General features: G+C 51.6%; 2 protein-coding genes across 15 annotated transcripts in view; one reads left to right on the top strand and one right to left on the bottom strand.

Moving 5' to 3' along the window:
- The window catches only part of PLCG1 (phospholipase C gamma 1), a 40,905-nt gene extending 26,435 nt beyond the window's left edge, over positions 1–14,470 (top strand). The window contains exons 6-33 of the mRNA XM_035298621.3: positions 481–565; positions 663–746; positions 976–1,010; positions 1,225–1,297; positions 1,405–1,506; positions 1,742–1,860; positions 1,943–2,028; positions 2,103–2,223; positions 2,953–3,121; positions 3,264–3,386; positions 3,470–3,571; positions 3,659–3,846; positions 4,193–4,393; positions 4,470–4,589; positions 4,673–4,853; positions 5,840–5,917; positions 7,010–7,113; positions 7,321–7,417; positions 7,676–7,745; positions 8,330–8,487; positions 10,714–10,810; positions 10,942–11,166; positions 11,250–11,398; positions 12,149–12,263; positions 12,385–12,546; positions 12,655–12,743; positions 12,855–13,042; positions 13,180–14,470. Of these exons, the coding sequence (XP_035154512.1) occupies positions 481–565; positions 663–746; positions 976–1,010; positions 1,225–1,297; positions 1,405–1,506; positions 1,742–1,860; positions 1,943–2,028; positions 2,103–2,223; positions 2,953–3,121; positions 3,264–3,386; positions 3,470–3,571; positions 3,659–3,846; positions 4,193–4,393; positions 4,470–4,589; positions 4,673–4,853; positions 5,840–5,917; positions 7,010–7,113; positions 7,321–7,417; positions 7,676–7,745; positions 8,330–8,487; positions 10,714–10,810; positions 10,942–11,166; positions 11,250–11,398; positions 12,149–12,263; positions 12,385–12,546; positions 12,655–12,743; positions 12,855–13,042; positions 13,180–13,222 (3,364 nt within the window). The 3' untranslated portion in view covers positions 13,223–14,470. The remainder of the gene's footprint in view (positions 1–480; positions 566–662; positions 747–975; positions 1,011–1,224; positions 1,298–1,404; positions 1,507–1,741; positions 1,861–1,942; positions 2,029–2,102; positions 2,224–2,952; positions 3,122–3,263; positions 3,387–3,469; positions 3,572–3,658; positions 3,847–4,192; positions 4,394–4,469; positions 4,590–4,672; positions 4,854–5,839; positions 5,918–7,009; positions 7,114–7,320; positions 7,418–7,675; positions 7,746–8,329; positions 8,488–10,713; positions 10,811–10,941; positions 11,167–11,249; positions 11,399–12,148; positions 12,264–12,384; positions 12,547–12,654; positions 12,744–12,854; positions 13,043–13,179) is intronic.
- ZHX3 (zinc fingers and homeoboxes 3) overlaps positions 10,546–24,174 on the bottom strand; it is a 150,521-nt gene continuing 136,892 nt past the window's right edge. For 8 of the 14 annotated variants that reach the window (XM_078371695.1, XM_078371692.1, XM_078371694.1 and 5 more), the window contains one exon: positions 17,160–23,837. In XM_078371695.1, the coding sequence (XP_078227821.1) occupies positions 23,601–23,837 (237 nt within the window). In that variant the 3' untranslated portion in view covers positions 17,160–23,600. Of the gene's footprint in view, positions 11,889–17,159; positions 23,838–24,174 lie in introns of those variants that run through there. The other 6 variants (XM_054255362.2, XM_054255348.2, XM_054255346.2 and 3 more) reach the window with 1 other exon arrangement.

Genomic DNA, 24,174 nt, shown 5'->3' on the forward strand with positions numbered 1-24,174 from the left:
AGCATCTCAATGGGCAGCAGCAGGTGGAGACCCACTGCCATGCTGCCCCTGACAAGGAAGTTGTGAGTGAGCCCTGCCTTCTATCTTAGATGGGCTGACTGCCACCTCCTCACAGGCCTGAGCAGTGCTGGTGGGAGGGAAGGCCTGGAGAGTGATTTTTCTTCCTCCTCCTCCCATGCCTGACCCACTTTGCTGAATCTGTTCACTTCTTCCTTGCTAGAATTATAGGCATTCATTCATTCATTCATTCATTCATTCATTCATTCATTCATTCATTTAGCTCAGATGAGGAACTGAGGTCCAAAGGAAGGAAGGGACCTAATCTTGGTCACCCCATGGGTTCTGATTCAGTCTGGCACTCAGGACTCCAGGTTCCCAGAATAGTGTTGTTTACCTGTCCAACCCCAGGTGGGCTCGACCCACAGGTCAGAGGTCATGAGAAGCTGGATGAGACCACTGGGAATGTCCCTGTTTTCTTAGTATATCAGCCAAGGACCTGAAGAACATGCTGTCACAGGTCAATTACCGGGTCCCCAACATGCGCTTCCTCCGAGAGCGCCTGACGGTAAGTGCCCCCCAGGGCTTTCTGTAAATGGGGGCAGGGGAAACCAAGAGCCCTGCAAATGGGGGCCTGACTGGCAATCCTGCTTTGTACCATGCAGGACCTGGAGCAGCGCAGCGGGGACATCACCTATGGGCAGTTTGCTCAACTGTACCGCAGCCTCATGTACAGCGCCCAGAAGACGGTGCATGAGCCACCTGCCCTCCCTCAACCCCTGCCCCTGTTCCTTCACTCCACCCCTAACCCTGCCTGCCTCAGCCCTGCTGCCCTGCTTAGGGGCTTTTGTGTGCCATTTCTCCAGTTCTTCTCTCGAGGCCTGCCCCCATCTGCTGCTCTAGCCTGTCTTCTTACTAGCCCCATTCCCACATGGTCTCCCAGGGGCTCTTGCCCTGACCAGGTTCTGTTTCCTGCAGATGGATCTCCCCTTCTTGGAAGCCAGTACTCTGAGGTTTGGTTTGGAGTGGGGAGGTGGGGTTTTCCCTTGGCCCTTTTCATCTCTCCTCTGGGTGATTCCTGATCCAGGTGGGAGGCAGTGGGAGTGGGGAACTGTACTGGACTATTCTGGGAAGCTGTGCTGGCTGGGAGGGAGTTGGGTTCTGCCTTCCATGGGGCACCTCATTGTCTGTTGACCATGCTAGCCAGCTTACCTTCTCTCCCTGCAGGGCTGGGGAGCGGCCAGAGCTTTGCCGAGTGTCCCTTCCTGAGTTCCAGCAGTTCCTCCTTGACTACCAGGGGGTATGGCTGGGCTGACATTGGCCCAGGTGTCAGGCGGGGGCGGTGGTGGGTTCATCACTGACTGGAGGCTTCTCTCATTCCCTGCCCTGCCCTCCCTACCCCATCAGGAGCTGTGGGCTGTTGATCGCCTCCAGGTGCAGGAGTTCATGCTCAGCTTCCTCCGAGACCCCTTGCGAGAGATTGAGGAGCCATACTTTTTCGTGGATGAGGTGAGCCTGACATTTCACCCCTTTTGTTGTCAGAGAATGGGTAGAGGTAACCAGAACCCCACCTGTGCTCCAGGAGCTAGACGGTCCTTAGGGATGCCACCTTGTTCCTACCTACTGTGCGTCTTGCCCATCCCCAGTTGGAACCAAGCACTCTCTCTTCTATCCCCAACCTACCATCTTGGGTCGGACAGGGCAGGGGCTCACATTCTCTTCCCTTCCACATGTTCCTGGACAGTTTGTCACCTTCCTGTTCTCCAAAGAGAACAGTGTGTGGAACTCGCAGCTGGACGCTGTATGCCCGGACACCATGAACAACCCTCTTTCCCACTACTGGATCTCCTCCTCCCACAACACGTGAGTGTGGCTCCTTTGGGCCCACCTAGCTTCTTCCCAGGAGGGCCCATATGACCATACCTGCCTCTCTTTGCCTATCCAGGTACCTGACCGGGGACCAGTTCTCCAGTGAGTCCTCCCTGGAAGCCTACGCTCGCTGCCTGCGGATGGGCTGTCGCTGCATTGAGTGTGCGTGGGGTCCAGGGCTGGGGGAGGGAATACGGGAGGCCTGCCTGTTTGACCATAGTGATGTTGCTCCTCAGTGGACTGCTGGGATGGTCCAGATGGGATGCCAGTCATTTACCATGGGCACACCCTTACCACCAAGATCAAGTTCTCAGATGTCCTGCACACCATCAAGGAGCATGCCTTTGTGGCCTCAGAGTGAGTCAGGGAGTGGAGGACCAAGAGGTTAGCTGGGCACCAGCTCTCTTCTAGAGGGTCAGAGGGCAGAAAGACCCCTCGAATGCCCTGTCTGCTCTCCCCTGGCCTTCCATCTTTGTCCACCTCTTGGCCTCTCCTCATCTCCTGCTTCCTGCTTGAGCTGTTGCTTTCCAAGTTATACTCTGTTTCCTACATCTTGGGCCCACTGTCTTCTTCATGGATTCTTTAGCCCGTAGAACATATTCATGCTCTTCTCATCTTCAGAAAACATGCCCTGGTTTCTTTAGGCCAGTATCCTGCTAACTCCTTTCCCCTCACAGCCCAAAAGATTGTCTGTGTTGCTTATGTCCCATTCCTTCAATTCTGTTTACTGTTTAACCTGTGGTCACTGATCTCCCTGACCTCACTAGGGCTCTAACAGCTAACTTTGGAGGCTTCTCCTCTCTCCTGACCTCTTTGATGTGGAAGATTTTTCTTGCACTGCTGAGCACCCTCCATAATTGGACCAGCTCAGGACTGCATCCACTGCCACCCTTTGGTTTCCACTGCCGCCACAGCTGTAGAACCCCTTCTGCCCCACCAGTAGCTATAGCCTGCCTATTTTCTGAGATAGTTTTTATAGACAAGAAGCCCCCAGGCCCTTGGCTCCCAACACCTCACTGTAAGAAGCTACTTAGACCCCAGAGGATTGCAGGATCTGTTTCACTGTGCTTGTCCCCAACCCTGCAGGTACCCAGTCATCCTTTCCATCGAGGACCACTGCAGCATTGCCCAGCAGAGAAACATGGCCCAGTACTTCAAGAAGGTTCTGGGGGACACACTCCTCACCAAGCCCGTGGATATCTCTGCCGATGGGCTCCCCTCACCCAACCAGCTTAAGAGAAAGATCCTCATCAAGGTGGGGTGGTGGACTCACTGGGGAAGCCCCCCACTTCTCAGTGCCTCGCCTGGGCCATGGTTCCAGCTGTTGGGCCTAAGCCTGGTGAGGAGGTGAGGTGAGGACTGGGGTTTGCATTGCCCTGTTCTGGTTGCCGCTACAGCACAAGAAGCTGGCTGAGGGCAGTGCCTACGAGGAGGTGCCTACATCTGTGATGTACTCTGAGAACGACATCAGCAACTCCATCAAGAATGGCATCCTCTATCTGGAGGACCCTGTGAACCACGTGAGGACTGGGCTGGGCTGGGGGTGGTGGGACTGGTGGGTATGAAGACCCTGGCTCACGAGTCCCCCTTTGGTCTGTTCTAGGAATGGTATCCCCACTACTTCGTTCTGACCAGCAGCAAGATCTACTACTCTGAAGAGACCAGCAGTGACCAGGGCAATGAGGATGAGGAGGAGCCCAAGGAGGTGAGAGACCAGCCCAGGTCTGGGGGCTGGGCCAGATCAGGCCTGAGCCAGGGTCACAGTGTCTTTGCTGTTGCCTTCCCTTGGCAGGTCAGCAGCAGCACAGAGCTGCACTCCAATGAGAAATGGTTCCATGGGAAGCTTGGGGCAGGGCGTGATGGGCGGCACATCGCTGAGCGCCTGCTTACTGAGTACTGCATCGAGACCGGGGCCCCTGACGGCTCCTTCCTCGTTCGAGAGAGTGAGACCTTCGTGGGCGACTACACGCTCTCTTTCTGGTAACACTTCCCATGCTGACGATCTTGTTCAGTCAGTGTGTGTATATAGACGTGACACCACCCAGAAATAACCAGTTAACATTTGAGCCTTTGATCCAGGACAATTATGTTTTACATGGAACATAATTTCATCTACACATAGACAAACACACACATGTGCACTCACCCACCACCACACCCCTCCCTTTTCAGTTAATTTGAAGCCTTTCAGTGCAACTGCCCACACCTCTGCTCCTCAGGAACTTGGCCTCCCTCCTTCAGACTTGGTGCCTCACTTGGGGTGGAACTTGGTCTTTGGGACCGTGGCCTATTTCTCCCAGCCTCCCTCACCCTGTGTCTTCCACAGGCGGAACGGGAAAGTTCAGCACTGCCGTATCCACTCCCGGCAAGATGCTGGGACCCCCAAGTTCTTCTTGACAGACAACCTCGTCTTTGATTCCCTCTATGACCTCATCACACACTACCAGCAGGTGCCCCTGCGCTGCAATGAGTTTGAGATGCGACTTTCAGAACCTGTTCCACAGACCAACGCCCATGAGAGCAAAGAGTAAGGGAGGGACCTGGGAGTGGGCAGGGGAGGGCCATGGGTAATGCTGGCTGGGCCTGACTCTGCTTGTCCCCAGGTGGTACCATGCGAGCCTGACTAGAGCACAGGCTGAGCACATGCTAATGCGTGTCCCCCGTGATGGGGCCTTCCTGGTGCGGAAGCGGAATGAGCCCAACTCATATGCCATCTCTTTCCGGTGAGGGGTGTGGCCCTGGGTTGTGGGGCCTTGCTTGGATCTGGGCTGCCCTGACCCTGTGTGACTGTTTTGTCTTTGTGAAGGGCTGAGGGCAAGATCAAGCATTGCCGTGTCCAGCAGGAGGGACAGACTGTGATGCTAGGGAACTCAGAGTTCGACAGCCTTGTTGACCTCATCAGCTACTATGAGAAGCACCCGCTGTACCGCAAGATGAAGCTGCGTTATCCCATCAATGAGGAGGCACTGGAGAAGATTGGCACAGCTGTGAGGGCACTGTGGTAGATGGGGTGAGGCAGGGGAGGCAGGAGAGACCCATAATCTGGATGTGTGTAACAGCAAGACCTGGGGTGTTGGAGTTCGTAAGAGGACCCCTGAGTCCAAGTGGGAGCCATGGTCTGGGTACCAGGAGAGTATCTGGAAGAGGGGACATCTGTGCGGTGTCTGTAAGGATGGGGACAGGCACACAGGCAGAGGATTCATCATGAGCCAAGGTGTGGAGGGGGAGGTTCTGGGGCTCACACTGGGAGAGAGAAACACAATGGAAGCTCATCCAGCTGGGGTTGGCCTGGGGACTCTGTCCCAGGGCAGGTGAGATGAGGCTACCCAAGAATGGACGGTATGGAGGACAGCCATAGGAGGTGAGATCAGTGAGGGAAAAAGTTGGGACCTATGGCAGCACAGGTGGTGACAAAAACCCTGGACAGGAGGAAGGGGTCTGGGACCAGGAGATCAGTTGAGAGACTCCCATCCTCAGTAGACTCCCCAGTAGGGTGGGAAGAGGCCTGTTGTCCACTGGCCCCTGGGGTCAGGTGGTGGAGAGGAGCGGCAGGAGGAGTGTAGAGAGTGGGAAGGCTGTTCCTGACTTGGCTCAGAAGTGAACCAGTGAGCCACTAAACTAAAGCACTGAATGTGTGCAGTCTGTGAAGGGCTCACCTGCACATAGCTCAGAAATATTTGGGAGTCTGGGCATTCAGGACCTGAGAGATTTTAGAATCCTGGGCTGGGCCTCATGGGTAATAATGTGAAGAAAGGAAAGGGTGAGACAAGGTCTGAGGCCCCTGAAGCTGTCTCCACTGAGATTGAAGGGTCCCTGTGGACCAGGTGCTAATGGTAGCTGCCTTGGTGTCCTGGTGAGGAAGGCCACATGGAAGTTTGCTGCACTGGGGGACAGGGAAGCTGCTGGAGAAACCAGCTGCTTTCTACCTCTGGGCTCTGGGACATTAACATATCCCATTGTGTCCTGTTTCCAGGAGCCTGACTACGGGGCCCTGTATGAGGGACGCAACCCTGGCTTCTACGTAGAGGCAAACCCTATGCCAACTTTCAAGGTACAGCTCAGGCCTCTGGGTACAGGAAGTTGGGGAGGGTCCCCAGCTGCTTGGGGCTTCATTTCTGTGTTCTGGGCCATCTGTGGTCTTTGTGGAGAAGTGGTGGTTGTGGTTTTCCGAGGCCCAAGAGGTTGTGAGAGATGTGTGGTTGGTGAGCGACCGCAGGTCTCCCAGGGCTGACCCACTCCCTAGCCCCCACCCCTTAGATCAGCCATGACCCTTTAAAACTGCTCCCATGTGACCCCTGTTTCCTCCCTGGGCAGCAGCAGGGTGGGGGGCAGGAGGCACACTGGCCACTCATTCCCTGGCCTATGGAGCTCTGTTACACAGGTTAGTTCTTTTTGCCTTTTTCTCTAAAAAGGCCTGGGCCCAGGCCGGGCACGGTGGCTCACGCCTGCAATCCCAGCACTTTGGGAGGCGGGTGGATCACGAGGTCAAGAGATCGAGACCATACTGGTCAACATGGTGAAACCCCATCTCTACTAAAAATACAAAAAAATTAGCTGGGCGTGGTGGCGCACGCCTGTAGTCCCAGCTACTTGGGAGGCTGAGGCAGGAGAATTGCTTGAACCCAGGAGGTGGAGGTTGCGGTGAGCCGAGATCGCGCCATTGTACTCCAGCCTGGGTAACAAGAGCGAAACTCCGTCTCAAAAAACAAAAAAGGCCTGGGCCCTATTCCCCTCCATAGCCAGAGGACCTGAGAGGTTTTTCTTTCCACTTCCAGGCCCCATCCTGGCCCCATATGCTTCCAGGTATGGGAGCACTCAGGGCAACTGCAGACCCTGCTTTCTTGGCCTGCCAGCCTTGACTCCTGGGAGAGGATTCAAGGTTCTTTCGGTAGGGCTTAAGGTTCCACCTGGATCCTAAGGCACTTCACGGGCAGAGGTCCTACCTCTCTGATCATATCTGTCCTGGAGTCTCCCTGTAGGGCAGTAACGAGAACTATAACTAGGGCCTGTTGCTGGCAGTGTCATCTCCCAGTAGCCTGACCCAAGGCTGGGAAGCCCAAGCACATTGTGTGCACATGAAGCCCCAGGTCAGCAGTGGCAGGGGGAGCCTTTCTGCTCTGATTGGTGCTTCTCACCTCTGCAGTGTGCAGTCAAAGCCCTCTTTGACTACAAAGCCCAGAGGGAAGACGAGCTGACCTTCACCAAGAGTGCTATCATCCAGAACGTGGAGAAGCAAGAGGGAGGCTGGTGAGCCTATAGTGTGGTAGGCCCAGAATCCAAGGGCCCCAGTGGAGCTGGGGCTCCAAAGACATGTATTTGTGATGTGTTTGTCTCCTGTGTGCACCAGCTGTGCCTGCTCAGCCTGGCTTAGGCATGGGATCCCCTACCAAAGGATATTCTCCTCATGGGAGTTAGGGGTGGTTGCCGGAGGTCAGCACCCTATGGCTCCCACAGGTGGCGAGGTGACTATGGAGGGAAGAAGCAACTGTGGTTCCCATCAAACTATGTGGAAGAGATGGTCAACCCCGTGGCCCTGGAGCCAGAGAGGGAGGTAAGACCAGGATCACCGGAGGAATGGCATTCCCTATCCCCAGATTCTCCTTGGAATCTCCCATCACACAGTCCCAAGCATGCATGTGCATACACAGACACCTGTCACATGGGCTGGTGGTCTCCCATATACCTGTGCTATGTTTGGCAGTCACAGGTACACCTACTCTTAGATGTATTTGTCCCATGCACATGGATATCCCCTCACACACATATGCAAGTAGCCATGCTGACCATCGGTGGGCTTTGCTTCCCACAGCACTTGGACGAGAACAGCCCCCTAGGGGACTTGCTGCGGGGGGTCTTGGATGTACCAGCTTGTCAGATTGGTGAGCTCCCATCCCTTTCTCTTGCCCACTGTTCCCTAGGGTGAGGTTCTCCTTTGTATCCCTCTCCTGTAGGGAGGAGGGTGATGGCTGAACCCCAAAGGCTGCCCTCACTCCAAGCTCTCCTCATGCTCTCTGTATCCCTTTGACACCCTGGGCTCCCTTTGTCACCCTCAGCTTTGACCCCTGCATGTTTACTCCATGCCAGGCACTGGGGAACCTGTCAGAATTGGCAGCAAAGATGATGCTCCTGGTTGGCTGACCTCCCCAGGCCTAATGGGTTGGGCCACAGGGATGTAACAGAGGCTTAGAGATGGGGTGGAGAGGCAGATGTGGCCTGAGGCAGAAGCATGAGTCAGGCAGAGCTGAGTTGGAACACTGGCTCCACCTCAACCAGCAGTGACTTGTTGGAGTTGCAGCATTGTCATCTGTAAAATGGGTCTGCAAAGCAGTCCTTCTCCTCATGGGGTATGGGAAGGAGGAAATGGAATGAGATGGAACTCATTTGAGCCAGTGCCTGGGGTATGGAGTGGGGTGGAGTGGGTGAGATGTCTATTCTCAGTTTTTATCTGCTCTTGCCCTCCCAGCCATCCGTCCTGAGGGCAAGAACAACCGGCTCTTCGTCTTCTCCATCAGCATGGCATCAGTGGCCCACTGGTCCCTGGATGTTGCTGCAGACTCACAGGAGGAGCTGCAGGACTGGGTGAAAAAGATTCGTGAAGTGGCCCAGACCGCAGATGCCAGGGTGAGATTCTGCTGGAGCCTGCTGCAGGGCAGTGTGTGCGCCTGTCAGGCAGCTGAGACCTCCAGTTCTCAGCACAAGCCCCCTCAGAGCAGTGGGGCAGCCGATGGCCTATGCCAGATAGGCCACAGCCCCTGCCTTAGCTAGGGATCGAGAAGAAACACACACATAACATGCAATGTGGTGTGTAGGTTGTGTTGAGTTTGAGATAGTGATGGTCATTTAAGTGGGTCTGCTTAGTGGGCAGTTGGATACACAAAGGCCAGAGCTAAGAGGAAAAATCCTGGGCTGAAGCAGGAGTGGGGTCCCAGAGGCTTAGGAGAGATGAGGTGGTGTACAGTAGGAAGAGAACTTGGGATGGACTGAGAAGCTCCACATGAGAAGGCATGGGCAAGGAAAGGAGCCCAGGGTAGGCAAGTCAGACAGACTGCAGGCCACTGGTGAGGGAAGGGGTCTGCTGTGTTGAGGGCTATAGAGGTTAAACATAGGCATGATAAGAACCTGTAAGTCTAGGCTCAAGCCTGTAATCCCAGCACTTTGGGAGGCCGAGGCGGGTGGATCACGAGGTCAAGAGGTCGAGACCATCCTGGTCAACATGGTGAAACCCCGTCTCTACTAAAAATACAAAAAAAATTAGCTGGGCATGGTGGCGCGTGCCTGTAATCCCAGCTACTCGGGAGGCTGAGGCAGGAGAATTGCCTGAACCCAGGAGGCGGAGGTTGTCAGTGAGCCGAGATCGCGCCATTGCACTCCAACCTGGTTTACAAGAGCAAAACTCAGTCTCAAAAAAAAAAAAAAGAAAAAAAAAAAAAGAACCTGTAAGTGCCCTTTGGATTCAGTAACAGCAAATAGCCCTGGTGTGTCAGCAGTATGGCTGGGGTTAGATGGCAGTGGGCAGCGGGGGAGTCTGGAATGGCAAAGGCAGAGCCTTTGTAGGGCCTGTCCTTGAGGGAGAGAACAGGTGACTGGGATTTGAGCAGGCTGTCACACAGACAGCTGAATGGAGCGAACAGGTGTGGGAGGAGACGGAACCCAAGCCTAGCTGGAAGGACCAGCCTTCTGGAGAAGGAGGCCTCTTCCACTGAGCCTGTGGGAGCAGAGAAAGAAGTATTCTCAAGGGTTAGGGAATTCCTACTTGGTGGCCCTTTCACCAAGTGCATTTGGTAGGGGGCTCTGTAGCTGCTTTGGAGAAGGCACCTGCAAGCCAAACAGAAGGGATAGGATATTTGCCAGGCTGTCCCCTAGAAGGAAAAGGTACTGGTAGACCAGGTGGCTGAAGGGCTGGATCCAAGGGTCTAGGCCTAAAAAGGAAGAGAGTTTGAGTGTAAGAACCACTGAAGCTGGCCATGGTGGCTCATACCTGTAATCCCAGCACTTTGGGAGGCAAAGGCGGGCAGGTCACAAGGTCAGGAGTTTGAAACCTCCCTGGCCAATATGATGAAACCCCATCTCTACTAAAAAAAATACAAAAATTAGCTGGGTGTGCTGGTGGTGGGGGGTGCCTGTAGTCCCAACTACTCGGGAGTCTGAGCCAGGAGAATCATTTGAACCCAGAAGGTGGAGGTTGCAGTGAGCCAAGATCATGCCACTGCACTGTAGCCTGGGCAACAGAACGAGACTCTGTCTCAAAAAAAAAAAAAAAAAAAAAAAAAAACCCACTGAAAGAAGAAAGGGGATCTCCAGCAGTGAGAGGATGGGAAGGGACACTTGTAAGTGGGCTTCTGTAGAGATTTGGCATGGAGAGTGGGTAGTTGTATTGGAGTTGGGGGAGCTGAGGCAGTGAGGATCATCCTTAGGACACAGATGGAGACTAAGCCAGGGACCTGCATCCCCAGTGCAGTCAAAGGTGACACAGAGCATTTTTCCCCCAGGATGAGGCGTGAATGATTAGAAAGTGTCACTTGTGAGTGTGGCCAATCCCAGGATCCCTGGAAGCTCACTGTGAACATGGGTGGTGATGAGGAGTCTGTACCACCACCCCCTCAACCCACCTCTTTAAGAGGGTCGGAGGGCAAATGTGTCCTCTGGGACAGAGAGGAGAAAAGATGATTGATCCCAGGATGAGATTGAGGACAGAGCTCCCTCGTTTACTGTTTGGTGTGGTGTCTGGAAGGTACAGGGGAGGGTGGGGGAGAGGCCCAGAGCACCTGCAGTGTGGGTGTGCCCAAGGCTGGCAGGGGCTTCCTTCTCCTGGGCAGGGCTGTAGCAGGGCCTTGTGTGTGTCACCAGCTCTCTGAGGGGAAGATGATGGAACGGAGGAAGAAGATTGCCCTGGAGCTCTCTGAGCTTGTCGTCTACTGCCGGCCTGTTCCCTTCGATGAAGAGAGTAAGGGCCAGGGCTCAGGCGGGGTGTGCATGTGCCTGCAGGGCCTGGTGGGTGCAGAAGGAGTATTTAGTTATCCCTGCAACACTGCCCAGGTGGGCAGGCTCTGTAAGTGTTCTCCCTGTTTGGCCCAGAGATTGGCACAGAACGTGCTTGCTACCGGGACATGTCGTCCTTCCCGGAAACCAAGGCTGAGAAATACGTGAACAAGGCCAAAGGCAAGAAGTTCCTTCAGTACAATCGACTGCAGCTCTCCCGCATCTACCCCAAGGGCCAGCGACTGGATTCCTCCAACTATGATCCTTTGCCCATGTGGATCTGTGGCAGCCAGCTCGTGGCCCTCAACTTCCAGACCCCTGGTGAGGAGGTCCCCTGTGAGGAGGGCAGGGAGAAGCACTGTGGGGCAGCTGGACTGGAATGTGCCATCATCTGCCTCTTCCAGACAAGCCTATGCAGATGAACCAGGCCCTCTTCATGACGGGCCGGCACTGTGGCTATGTGCTGCAGCCAAGTACCATGCGGGACGAGGCCTTCGACCCCTTTGACAAGAGCAGCCTCCGCGGGCTGGAGCCATGTGCCATCTGTATTGAGGTAGGTGCTGCTCATCTGGGCTTCAGGGTGGGAAAGGGGCTGCTTGCCGATGGAGTCAGGTTATGTTGAGTTCCCCAAAAATGGGCAGTTTCAGGCATCAAGGTGGTCAGTGTGGGTGGGGCCTGAGCAGAGTCTTTGAAGTGGTGAAGATAGCTTGCAGTATACACATCTAGGACATGTGCAGAGCCATTGATGGGGTGACTTGTTCTGATAAGAAATTTTTTTTCCCTAAGAGGAAATCATTTAAAAGGTTTTTGGAGGCCGAGGCGGGTGGATCACGAGGTCAAGAGATCAAGACCATCCTGGTCAACATGGTGAAACCCCATCTCTACTAAGAATACAAAAAATTAGCTGGGCATGGTGGTGCGTGCCTGTAATCCCAGCTACTCAGGATGCTGAGGCAGGAGAATTGCCTGAATCCAGGAGGCGGAGGTTGCGGTGAGCCGAGATCACGCCATTGCACTCCAACCTGGGTAACAAAAGCGAAACTCTGTCTCAAAAAAAAAAAAAAAAGATTTTTGTGTTAAAATAGACATGGATTTAACATAAAGTAGATTGCAAAACTCACATGGAAATTTTAGCTCAAGCTAAGACTAAATAAACTACGGGCAGCAGGACTCCATGGGCAATGTCCTGGGGGCCCAGCAGAGGGCGCACTGCCTCCACTTCACAGATGTCTGCCTGAGCCTCCGCAATCTGGGATTGGAGGGAGCAGGAAAGACAATCCTAGGCCCCTTTGTCTCCCTGCAGGTGCTGGGGGCCCGACATCTGCCGAAGAATGGCCGAGGCATTGTGTGTCCTTTTGTGGAGATTGAGGTGGCTGGAGCTGAGTATGACAGCACCAAGCAGAAGACAGAGTTTGTGGGTCAGTCTGTCTTCCCAGTCATCATCCTCCTCCTCCTCCTGGGGGCACCACAAGGCCCTCTCCACCAGTCATCCCATCCTCTCCAAGGGTCACCTGAAGCCTTTTGTTGTTGCCTTCACAGTGGACAATGGACTCAACCCTGTATGGCCGGCCAAGCCCTTCCACTTCCAGATCAGTAACCCTGAATTTGCCTTTCTGCGTTTCGTGGTGTATGAGGAAGACATGTTTAGTGACCAGAATTTCCTGGCTCAGGCTACTTTCCCAGTAAAAGGCCTGAAGACAGGTGAGGACCATTCCTGGAGGCAGTGCCCCTGTGATCTTGCTGCCAGGGTGGGGCTGGGCCCCTTGCTCTGTCCCTCCTGGGCTGAGGACCAGGGTTTCCTCCTCTTAGGATACAGAGCAGTGCCTTTGAAGAACAACTACAGCGAGGACCTGGAATTGGCCTCCCTGCTGATCAAGATTGACATTTTCCCTGCCAAGGTATCTGCAGCAGGAGTGGGCTGGCCTGAGGTGGGTGGGAGGAGAACAGGCAACACCCTCCTGAAGTGCAGAAAAGTCACTGACCCTCTTCTGCACTTGCCTTCATTGAAGCAAGAGAATGGTGACCTCAGTCCCTTCAGTGGTACATCCCTGCGGGAGCGAGGCTCAGATGCCTCAGGCCAGCTGTTTCATGGCCGAGCCCGGGAAGGCTCCTTTGAGTCCCGCTACCAGCAGCCATTTGAGGACTTCCGCATCTCCCAGGAGCATCTCGCAGACCATTTTGACAGTCGAGAACGAAGGTGAGGGAGATGGAGGGGTGCTAGAGCCAGCAAGGCTGTGGCTAGGTCCTACTTCAGTGTTTCTTTCTACTGGGTAGAAAAGTTGTAATACTGTCTGGCTTTGGGCTGTCCAGTTGACACTCTTCCCTTCTGTCCAGGGCCCCAAGAAGGACTCGGGTCAATGGAGACAACCGCCTCTAGTTGTACCCCAGCTTCACTGGAGAGCAGCAGGTGCTGTGCACCTCATGGAATGCCGTGAACTGGGTTCTTTGGAAGCAGCCTGCTGTGGCGGCCTTCCAAGTCTCACAGCCTGAAGCCTGGATTCCAGCAGTGAATGCTAGACAGAAACCAAGCCATTAATGAGATGTATTACTGTTTTGGGCCTCCATGCCCCAGCTCTGAGTGAAGGCAAAAACTGTACTGTGTCTCGCATTAAGCACACACGTCTGGCCCTGACTTCTGGAGATGGATCCTTCCATCTTGTGGGGCCAGGACCACAGCCGAAGCCCCTTGGAGAAGGAGGGCACCTCAGCCAGTGGCACAGGAGGCTCCAAGGAGCCACTGACATTCCTAAGAGTGGAGGAGGAGGAGGAGCCTTGCTGGGCCAGGGAAACAAAGTTTACATTGTCCTGTAGCTTTAAAACCACAGTTGGGCAGGATGAAAGGCTAGATGCCCCTGCAGTTTGGCCCTGGAGCCAGGGCAGAGGAGTGTGGGGTCTGTGTGGAGAAGGGCTCTGCCCTACCTGAGGAGGAGGACACAGCACAAGGGCACATTGCCCATGGCTGGGAACATGACCCAGCCTGAAAGATACAGGGGATCATGTTAAAAATAGCAGTATTATTTTTCTTCTCAATGGTATTGTAACTAAGTTATTTACTCCTCCTGCTCCTCACCCTTGTAGGGAAACCTTGGAGTAGAGCCTTGGAGAGGAGAGTGGCAGGTGGGCTGCCTGCTGTGTTAAGAGGGCTCAGTTTGTGATGTTAAGGCACTGTTAAGAATGGGGTGGGGGGTGGGTGGGAAGAGAAGCAATAGCAAAGCCTATTTTGGTGAGGTTTTTTTTTTTTTTTTTTTTTTTTAAAAGAAAAGCTGACTTGATATGCTTTCCCTGAGGAAAGAAAGGAATTGAGATGCCTGCCGCTTGGGTGGGCAGGGTAGTACAGGCAGCTGGGTGCTGAATGAAGCTGCCATGCTTATTGCAGCTTCTGTCTAACTGGTAAAACAAAATGATCTAGGGATGGAGATGGGAAGGTTAGAAAGGCAGCCCCCACCTCTGAGGACAGAGGCTGGGGTCCAGGCCCGTGGGTGCAAAGGTGCCTCAGCATAGCCAGCATTCAGCACACACAAACCTACTGCCCATATTTGGGCTCAGGGTTGGCCATTTGCTAGTTCTGCTGCCCTCTTAAGATCTGACTGCCAAATAAATCATCCTCATGTCCTTTTTCCTTTAACTTGTATGCTCTTTTGGTGGCTCAGGAAAGCCTGTTATCTGGGGACATACTCACCAGATGATTCTGCAATAGAAGCAGGTGGGACGTTTCTGGAAACTTTTCAGGTTAAGCAGCTGTTACCTTCTCTGGGCTAACAGGAATTGTGGGGCCACCTTCTCTCCTGCCCATCCTTCCAACAGAGTACATCTGCCTGGGTTCCTGGCCAGCCAGCTTTGGTGGTGATCTGGAAACCACCACAGCCCGTTTCCAGTTCCACAGAAACCTCTCCTTTCAAAACTGATGCATTCAGTTAACATTGCCAGGTGCCATTCTGGTTGCCTCTATGACTTGGCAGCTGAAGTCTCTGTGCCCAGAACATGGTTGAAAGGTCCTTCTCTTCCCGAGGCTCTGTTTTCATCATATTTTGTGCAGGGATGGAACAAAAATGATACCACACAATTTAAGATCTGGTTCCATGGATGACATGAACTGATAGTATCAAACAGTGATAGTGCTCAGGTTCTTGTGTGACTTTCTTCTAGAGCTTCACAGTCCCAGCTCAGAGAGAGGAGGGTGACCTTTTCCCATACAACTGAAGAAGGTGGTGGATGGGAATTCACCAGGGCCCTCATGATCCATGTGGTTTTTATGGCCTGAAGAGAGCTTTCCTATCAAAGGAAGAAGACTGTGTAGGCCCTTTTGTTAGGGCTCATGTCATTGGTTAGAACATCTTGGCCTGCTGGTGTTAACCCTTTTTATTTTCATCAATACATATTTCCATTTGCTGAATAAGTTTCTGGAACACAACCTAGGGTAGGAACAGCTTTGCCTTTCTTAAGGCAGCTTTGTAGACCTGAGGCTCATGTATCTTGGGTCTGTAAGACGTTGCCTTTGCCTCTCACTGAAGATGCTTTGATTGTTCTTCCTAGTGGAAAATGTGCCAACTCTTAAGCAAATTTAAACATCATTTTCACTTCAGGATTCCTCCAGACAGGCCTGACAAATGTCAGTTGACCCAGAGGGCCCAAGCAGAGGTGGGGAGTTTTGGTGGGGGGCTTACTTGGGGCTGAATGCTTTGACATCAGGAGGTGTTTGCCTCTCCCCATGCCTGCAGGCCATGTCCCTACAGTGCGACAGCTTGGGTAGCACTGCCTTCCACCTGCTGGGTTATGACACGTGGCGTCTCAACCCTAACAGCACATTAGACATTAGCACCACCTGGGGAGCTTAAGGTACCTGGGGCCTTAGCATAGGTCAAAGACCAAATTGGTCAAAACCTCAAGGTGGACTTAAGTAACAAGGGTTGAAAAGCTGATTTTGTTAGAGCAAACCAGGGCTGGGAGAGGGAAGTCAGTGGTACCAGAAGGCAGATGGGCTCCCTAGCAGGCTCCTTGCTCTCCTGTTATTACCAATAGAACCTTTGGGCTGACAGACCAGGGACAAGCAGACTGGGCTCAAAGTGACAGACCTCACTTTCAACAGCTTTGACACAGATATGTACACATAGAGCAGAGCTTACAAAGTCAGGGGCGTTCTGCCCCCTGCCACAGGACTAAAGGTTGTCCTGTGGGACAATGGCAGGAGCAGTTTCTGACCTCAGTTGAGTATGTATGGCCATAAGCAGAAAAGGCAGGGGTCTCCTGACCAAGCACATCTTGAACATCACCTGGGAGCTGGGCCTGGGACTAGAAACTCACTTGTCTATCAACTTAAGCGCATCACTCATCCTATCAGTTCTGTTGAGGGCAGATAGAAAGCAAGTAGGCTTAGGTTATCCCACCAGACTAACTTGGTGAATGAAAAGGATTCACACATTCTTTACATTTTAATTAAATGGATCAAGCACAGTCTCAGCCTAAGACTTCTGTTTTCCCTAGGTCCTTTAGTAATTCCCAGGGCACTCGTGCCTAGGGGTTAATCTAGGCATTCTGTTCCTGCCTGGAGGCCACTGCACTCACCCAGTAACGCCGCAGCAACCCCGTGGCTAGCCACTCCAGCGAACTCCACCCACAGTGTCCCAAGTGAGCCATTGCTTAAGTCTGCCCACTATGGCATTCAGTTGATTGATTGGCTTTGCCAGTTGCATGCCACTTTGGTCTAGCTTCCAAGGACCTGGTTTTTGGGATTCAACACAGCTGCTTCCCCAAGACAGAAGCTGGCCTCTGGAAGGGCCAGGAATAGGTCCTTCTTATTCTGGTGTCCAGAATCACTGCCTGGCTCCACTGTAGGTGATTTCATTTTAAAGGTACCTTTTTTTCCTTCTGCCACAGGCCTTCGGGGCCACCCTGACAAAATTCAATTGCTTTGGATCTTAGAAGCTGGGGATCTTTAATCCTGCTTTTGGATCTTTAATCCTGTTTCTCAAGAAGGCCCCTGGGTCCTTATGCATATTCACTAACCCCCATCAGCAAATGACAGGCTCTACTTTTCAGCACTCTAAACTTGCCAGTGTCCTCTCACCAGATGATAGCAGGTTTGGCTGTTTGCCTTTGTCTATTTAACATAATTTCTAAAACATCACAGTTCTTTTATGTAGAAGCCAGTGTAGTGAACTCAGCAATGCAGGAGACAGTGAATTGGAACTTCGCTAGTGAGCTGAGGGAAACTGCCACACTTATCCACTGGAGTTTAAGATCCACAGAAGTGGGCAAGAAGTGAAGTGTTTTTTGGCGTTTTTTCCTGACTTCCCCACAAAATAAGTCAGCAGATGTGAAATATATTTATGTTTTTATTTAGGAACAATCAAAAGGTTTGAAGTACCATTGAAGTCCACTTCAAATTGTACAAGCATTTGTCCCTGTTCCCCTCCCTTATCCAAATCCACAGATACAAAATCTAGGAAATGTGCAATTTGCATCTTAGAAATAGCAGCATCCCCACAGGGGACCTCATGAGGCCTGGAGATTCAGCCCCAAGAGGGCAGCCCCACTTCTGCCTCAGCACAACCACAGTCCAAACCAAAGTTGACTTCCATTTTTGTTGTTAAAACATTTACCCAGGGTAAGGAATTCCCATTCTACCCAAGGCTTAAGTGATAAGAGTATGCCATTTCTCGGTTCAGTCTCACACCTGGCCATGGCAGGAGATGGGACCCTCTTGCAGAATTTGGCTAAAGTTTCGTTGTGCCTCAGGACAAACAAAAACAGGGCAGTTGCCTCTTACTTGTTTAGCACCAAGATGATCACCTCTTCAGCCATCTCCGCTGAGAGCAGACTGCTCAACAGTCACTCCCCAGTCTGAACTGCCTGGCAGTCTGGCCACAGGGAACAAGGCTTTGTGCTGAAGACCAGAATGCAAATGGGTGCTAGAATACCAGGAATCAAGACCTGGTCAGGAGGCATCTACAGGCCTTTGGCAACCTCCCTGACTTCCACAAAGGCTGCACTCAGTAAAATCTCAATGAACAATGGCCAGCAGGGAAGAGAGGAAGGTAGGCGTGTTTTCTCTTTAATAACAATTATGGCACAATCTGACCCTCCTGACACTGTTGAACAAAGCAACTGCTCAGAAACTCGGCAGGAACTCTCTACATGGGTGACTGCTTCTCCCCTGGCCCTGACCCAGTCTAACAGGAAACAACCCGATTGTCGTGCTGGGTCCCTGCTGAGGAGTGGGTGCTGGCGTTCCCCACTCCTGCTGACAATCTCCTATGGGCTCTGGCCCTGTTTCAAGCAAACTGCAAGAATGAGATAGCACTGTATGGGCAGGAACCAGGGATAGTGACAAATCTCCTTAAACACAAATTACAGGATTCATAGGTCCCTTGTGGTAGATTCTTCTTTTAACAGTATTTCTACTCAGGTTTGACTCTTGGGAAAGACCAAGCAGTTGTAGCTCTCTATATTTAGTGAGTGAACAGCCTGACAGTTCACCTTTAACTCCAGTCACATTAATTTTGAATCATCCATTTATGGAAAGGAAACAAAAGCTAAAAAGCATTAACCAAGAAAGACTACATTAACACATACAGGTGCTCCTCTGACACATGAGATTGTCAGCATGTACACACATACACACACTTCAAGCTGGTCTCCTGAAGTAAGAGGCACTAATGGCAGGTAAATGCTCAGGCTCCTCTCAGTACCCCGGCACTCACCGCCTATCCAAGCAGACAGCAGGAAGGTGCCTGGAGTCCCCACCAGAGTGGCTGCCTTTCTCCCTTCTCCCTTGGCCCAGTTCCTGCCAGAGCAGCCAGAAAAGCCAGGTTCTGAGGGCTGTAGAAGCTTGGGACCAGCAACAACAAGCTGGTAACTATACATTCTTTATCATCCTCAAAGTCCTGCAAACCCAAAGATAGGACTTTCAAAAACTGAGGAAGTGAGTGTTTGCCCCTATCCTTGTCCATATGGTAACCAGGGTCTGCCTAGTCTCATTCCCAGCCTCTGGGTTCCCTCCTACACTCCAGACTTCAGGGCAGTTAGAATCCTGCTGGGATCTAGGGCTAAATAGAAACTTCTCTGTCATATTTCCAGTCTGATGAAGGACTGGGCCCCCATTCAAAGAGCTCAGGAAAAAGAACCAAAAAGGAGAGTCTCAACCCCTCTCTAAGGCCAGATGCTCTATGTACTCCCATTAACTGCACAACCAAGTGCAGATGCTCGGCGAATTCAGAGACACCTTGGGTTAGCCCTGCCCCACCTCTCCTAGTGTGACCTGGCACTGGTAACACAAATTGCAGCAGAAACCTGTTGGTTCCATTTGCACTCGAAGCAAACCAGCACCCTGGTTGCCACTTTTCATCCAGCCACTCTGTCGAAATCAAAACTGGTTGCCTCACCAGTCCTGGTGTGTCATGGCTCAGCCATGTCCCTGCTCCATTTAAATGGGCCAGAGAAAACTACACGGTGGGTACATTAGGTTGAAGCCTTACGTGGGGAAGGGACTTGAGCACAGGAGAAAGGCTTGAGCTCCACAACTCCCTCCCTGCTCAGGCACTGGAGCTTTTTTGAGATCAAATGCTCCCCAGGCCACACAGGGATGCCCCCGCCACTCCATGGTCTGGGCAGGCTGGCTGAGAGAGATCTGTGCTCTCAGAGACAAGGAGAGAAGGAAACTGGGTCAAGAGACCCTGAAGAGGAGGGTCCATGTCTGGAGTGAGGGGAACTGAGCCCTGCTGGCTACCTGACCTGGGTGGACTGCTGGCTTTGCCCTGGAAGAGTTGACTACATAGACCTTCATGTGTCTAGAAGATTTTTCTTCTCCAACGTATAACTATCTTGAAAATGGATGTGATATGTGAAAATTTAAACTTAATACAAAAGCACATCTTCTGCAAATGGTGAGTCAAACTGACAAAATCTCCCAGGTAAACTCTGACCAGGAAAAAGAGACATGACTTTAGGAAAATCCCAAACTAGGTTTGGTTTTAAAATTTTCTTGGCCAGGCAAGGTGGCTCATGCCTGTAATCCCAGCACTTTGAAAGGCCAAGGTGGGCAGATCACAAGGTTGTGAGATCGAGACCATCCTGGACAATGTGGTGAAATCCCGAATCTACTAAAAAAATACAAAAATTAGTTGGGTGTGATGACGTGCGCCTGTAGTCCCAGCTACTCGGGAGGCTGAGGCAGGAGAATCACTTGAACCCCAGAGGCGGAGGTTGAAGTGAACAGAGCTCTTGCCATTGCACTCCAGCCTGGCAACACAGTGACTCTGTCTCATAAGAAAAAAAACAATTTCTTGTCTGGCTCTCCTCTCCTGCAAGTTGCCTTTATCCACTTGGGCTGTGATATCTGAACTGAAAAGGCTGCACCAATCTGAGGATGTTGGTCCAAGAAGAGACAACGAAAAAAAGAGGCCACAAGGCCCAAGCAGGGAGCATCCACACAGAGCTGAAGGAGGGAGTATGCATATAGTATCCAACCACAAAAGCCAGTGTCCTTCCTCCATAAAAGGCAGCCAAGAGGGAGAGGGAGAGAACACAGGACCTGCAACTAGGTCACTCACTAAGATAAAACCCACAAGGGCCACATCTCAGGCTAGAGAATACAAAACTTCCTGATGGGACAGCCTCCCATGGCCAGCTGGAGATGAGATCACTAGTACATGTGGGAGTCCATAAGACACTATCCCATGTTCTATCCAATTTCCTCCTTGTGCTACTAGAGAGCAGGGTGCAGAGTCCTTGTGTCAAGGTGCTTTGGTCCTCCAGAATAGCCACCTGTCACTCAGCCAAGAGAAAGGAGCTTTAAGTTGTACAATCACTACCAAATCACAAAGCCCTGGCAAGCCATCCAACTAGGGCATTCTTTTTCAGGAACCCAAGATTCTCAAAAATGGCACTCCTCCCTCCCAAAGTAAAAAAGCTCCTTCACAGTCAAAAACACAAGTAATCAAAATATACAAAGCATATGTATCAAATTTAAATTTCCTTTATCAGAATGATGATCTGGCTTCACCTATGAGAACTGGATCTACATGTAAAAAACAAACAGGTACAAGACGTCAGCAACAAAAAACACTAAAAGATGATTTTACTATCTCTGATGAGTCCAACTGCATATAGAGAAAACAGATAAGAGTAGCCACTTTTCATAGGCTTTTCTTCTGAAGAGACTAACCCCATCCACCTCTCAACTCTGCAGCCCACAAATGCCTTCTACTGACGGCAACAACACAACCCTTCAGCAGTGTGCAAAACCACAGTCAGCTGTCTTGTGACAGGGCTACATACCTGGCTGCCACCCCACATCCCCCACTGCCACTGGGCTAGTGTGGGTGTGCCTCTGTGAATGATGCTGCATTCAGGGTTTTGCCCCCAAACCCTTGAGTACCTCCTACAACATCCCTTTAAGCACCTGCCTGATGACTGCCTCCCTCATCATCACTGTTAATCATCTTTCAAGGTTAAGGTCTAGACCATACTCACTCATTCTCATCCAAGAGGAGGGGAAGAAGGGTCTGTCCAGCCTGCTGGGCTCCTTACATGGGCATTCTTGCCTTTTGTGGTATAGCCCTGGCTGTTGGGCAGGGCCAACATCTGTAAGAAAACCATGCCAGGGCAGGCAGCACTGTACTTTTCCTCCTGAAAGATGAGCTGGTGCCCATGGCTGGGACACTCTCTGTCCTGCATTAACTTGTCCACCAACTGTGTTTTGCTGTTTGGGTTGTAAATTAAATGTAAATACAAATAACCAATAAAATCCTCTCCACAGACCAACTCCTCAGCCAGAGCATGCAGGGCTCTGGAGGTGATGCCAGCAGGATTTGGAGGTGAGGCACTGGGTGGTTTCTCAGACACCTGGAGATGGCTTCCACCCCAGCCACCTAGTGCACTGGCATCCCTCTGTCACAGGCTACTTCCCCAACATCCGTGTGCCACCAAGTTTCTCAAATGCACGCGCCAGATGCACATTTTATGAGAATCAAATTATACTCTGTGTGTGTGTGTGTGTGTATAAATTAATCTGCATGTACATAAACACTAAAAGGAGAAATTCCAAGTGTCTGTTCTCTGGAGGAAAGCAATCACTCGCCATTCCTGGCAATTCCTAAAAGGTTTTTGACACCAAAAATCTTCACTCCCCAAACGGTAAGAATACAAAAATTGGCTGGCAAAACTTGCTAAGTACTTACAGTCCATTTGAAAGAAATAAGATGTGGTCCCTATTGGGATGGGGAGGGCAGAAGATGACACTTTAGAAGAACATGATTTTGGTTTCCAAAGAAGCCCTCTCCTGGAAGGCAGGAGGGGCTACCGCCATGCTTGTCTTTAGAGCCACATGAGAATGCTGCCCTGCCAGGTCCAGTTCCCTGGGACAGGGGAGGACAGTCCCTAAACTACCACTAGTGCTTCTTGCCCAAAGCCTCTGCCCTCTCTCTGGGGTCTTCTAGCACTGTCACCCAGCCAGCCCAGGAGCTGTCTGTGCCAACAAGGCCTGGCACCTGTGGCTTGGCACTCTGGGAAGCAGGTGATTTCTCAGAGGTGAGCGGAGCTATAGGTGGACAGGTCTTTAGTTCACCCCTCTTTACTTGCCACTCTCAGAGCAGCTGGTCTTGGGAAAATTGGGGTTTACCATTTAGTACAGCTCTGTAAGCATGTTTTCTAATTTTCAAAGGCACCCTTTCCTGTAATTTTCTCAATTCAAAAAAGGACATGAGGGTTAGGCTAAAGTAGAGTTCTTGTTTCCAAGTTTGGGGATATAAATATAGAATTTTAAAAGCATCTTCACAAGGACCAGTGATGCCCAGCACCCTCAGGTGTGCATCCAGCACACCAGCCAGGCCCTGGGGTGGGAGCCAGGGGCACTCTGGGTGTTCTGCCAGGGAACCCTGCATACAAGTCTTTGTGCTAAAGACCACCCTACCTCTGACAATTCCAAGAAGTGAACAAATCCCTTCAGCCTTCACTTTTACTAATGGGACAGTGTGTTCTTCCTTCCCAAACCATAGGAGGCTCTGAAATGAGTGTGGAGAAAGGGCTCTGAAAACCACAGTGGTCAAAGCTACAGGCTATAGACTTCCACTTACATCCCCACCCCATTTCTTTTTTCCATCTTCCTCTCACTCCAAACATGTCTAGATTTAAAAAAAAAAAAAATTGCAGGCACATAGGTCAGCAGATTAGGCTTAACAACACATGTTTCTTCAGTTGATCTGGCAACTGAAAAGTTAGGGTCCATGATTCAAACTCCCGTGAAATAGCAGAATCACGGTAACAACTAAAGACAGTGGTAAAGCATCCAACATTAATCACATTGCCAGTCCGTTTTTTGAACGGAGGGTTACAGCAGGTTCTGCACTGAGTAGCCCACAAGGCAAACCAAGCCTGGCATGAAATGTTAGCTGGTCACCATTTAATGCAGCAGAGATCCCTTCAAAGGTACTGCTTCCTTGAGGAACACAAAGAGGGCACTAAGGGGTTCCAGATGTAGCTTTGAGTGTGCCTATAACTTCCCTGCCTGACTGTGGAAGGTAAGGGGCACCTGTGACCCAGCGATCCCCAGAGAACAGACACAGGTCATTTTGAGAGATGATGTAAAGGACAATGCATTGCTTGGCTAATCAAAGTTTCTATGTAATGACAGTGTTGATAGTCTGATGTTTTATTTAACATATATAGGTAGACGTATACTTTAAAAACTTGATTCTGTGTCTATGAATATGAATATGAAATCTGAACTATTTTATCCATTGGAAGGTAAAGGAAAGGTCCTACATTGTGGGAGGAAGAACTGATGAGAACCCTGTCTTCCTTGCTGCTTGCTTGGTGGTGGGCAGGCCAAGGATAGCGGCAGGCTCTGGGCTGTCTGCGAGGACTCCGGAAGCTTTCTCAGGTGCCCAGCAGCTGGGCATGTGGCAGCAGAGAGTTGGGTTTGGCTCTTCCACGTGGCAGGCGGTATCCCAGACTGGCCAGTCCTTCACATTAATCAGATCAAATTCAGTCTGTTTCTGAGAAGAAAACACATGCCTGTCACTCCACAGCAGCTGCCACCTGTGGTAGCCCCCAGAGTAGCCTGGCCCTTGCTATACCAGGGCGGCATCACTGGCTTTGAGGACCTCTTAATTCCATGAGCAATGCCCTTCTGCCAGCCACTACCCCACCCTCCAGCCTGAGGGAATGTGGGTTAAAGACAGGATGCTGGCTCAACCTGGCAAGGCTATTAGACTCTCTGAGGGACCTTGCCAGGCCCCAGGCCTAGCAGCTGGAGCAGCAGTTTGGCCTCTCCAGTTCCACTAAATCCCCCAGTTCCCCAGGCTTCCACTACCACCATCTCTGGCGCCCTGT

Source organism: Callithrix jacchus, chromosome 5 (assembly GCF_049354715.1).
Source record: "Callithrix jacchus isolate 240 chromosome 5, calJac240_pri, whole genome shotgun sequence".
Taxonomy (NCBI): domain Eukaryota; kingdom Metazoa; phylum Chordata; class Mammalia; order Primates; family Cebidae; genus Callithrix; species Callithrix jacchus.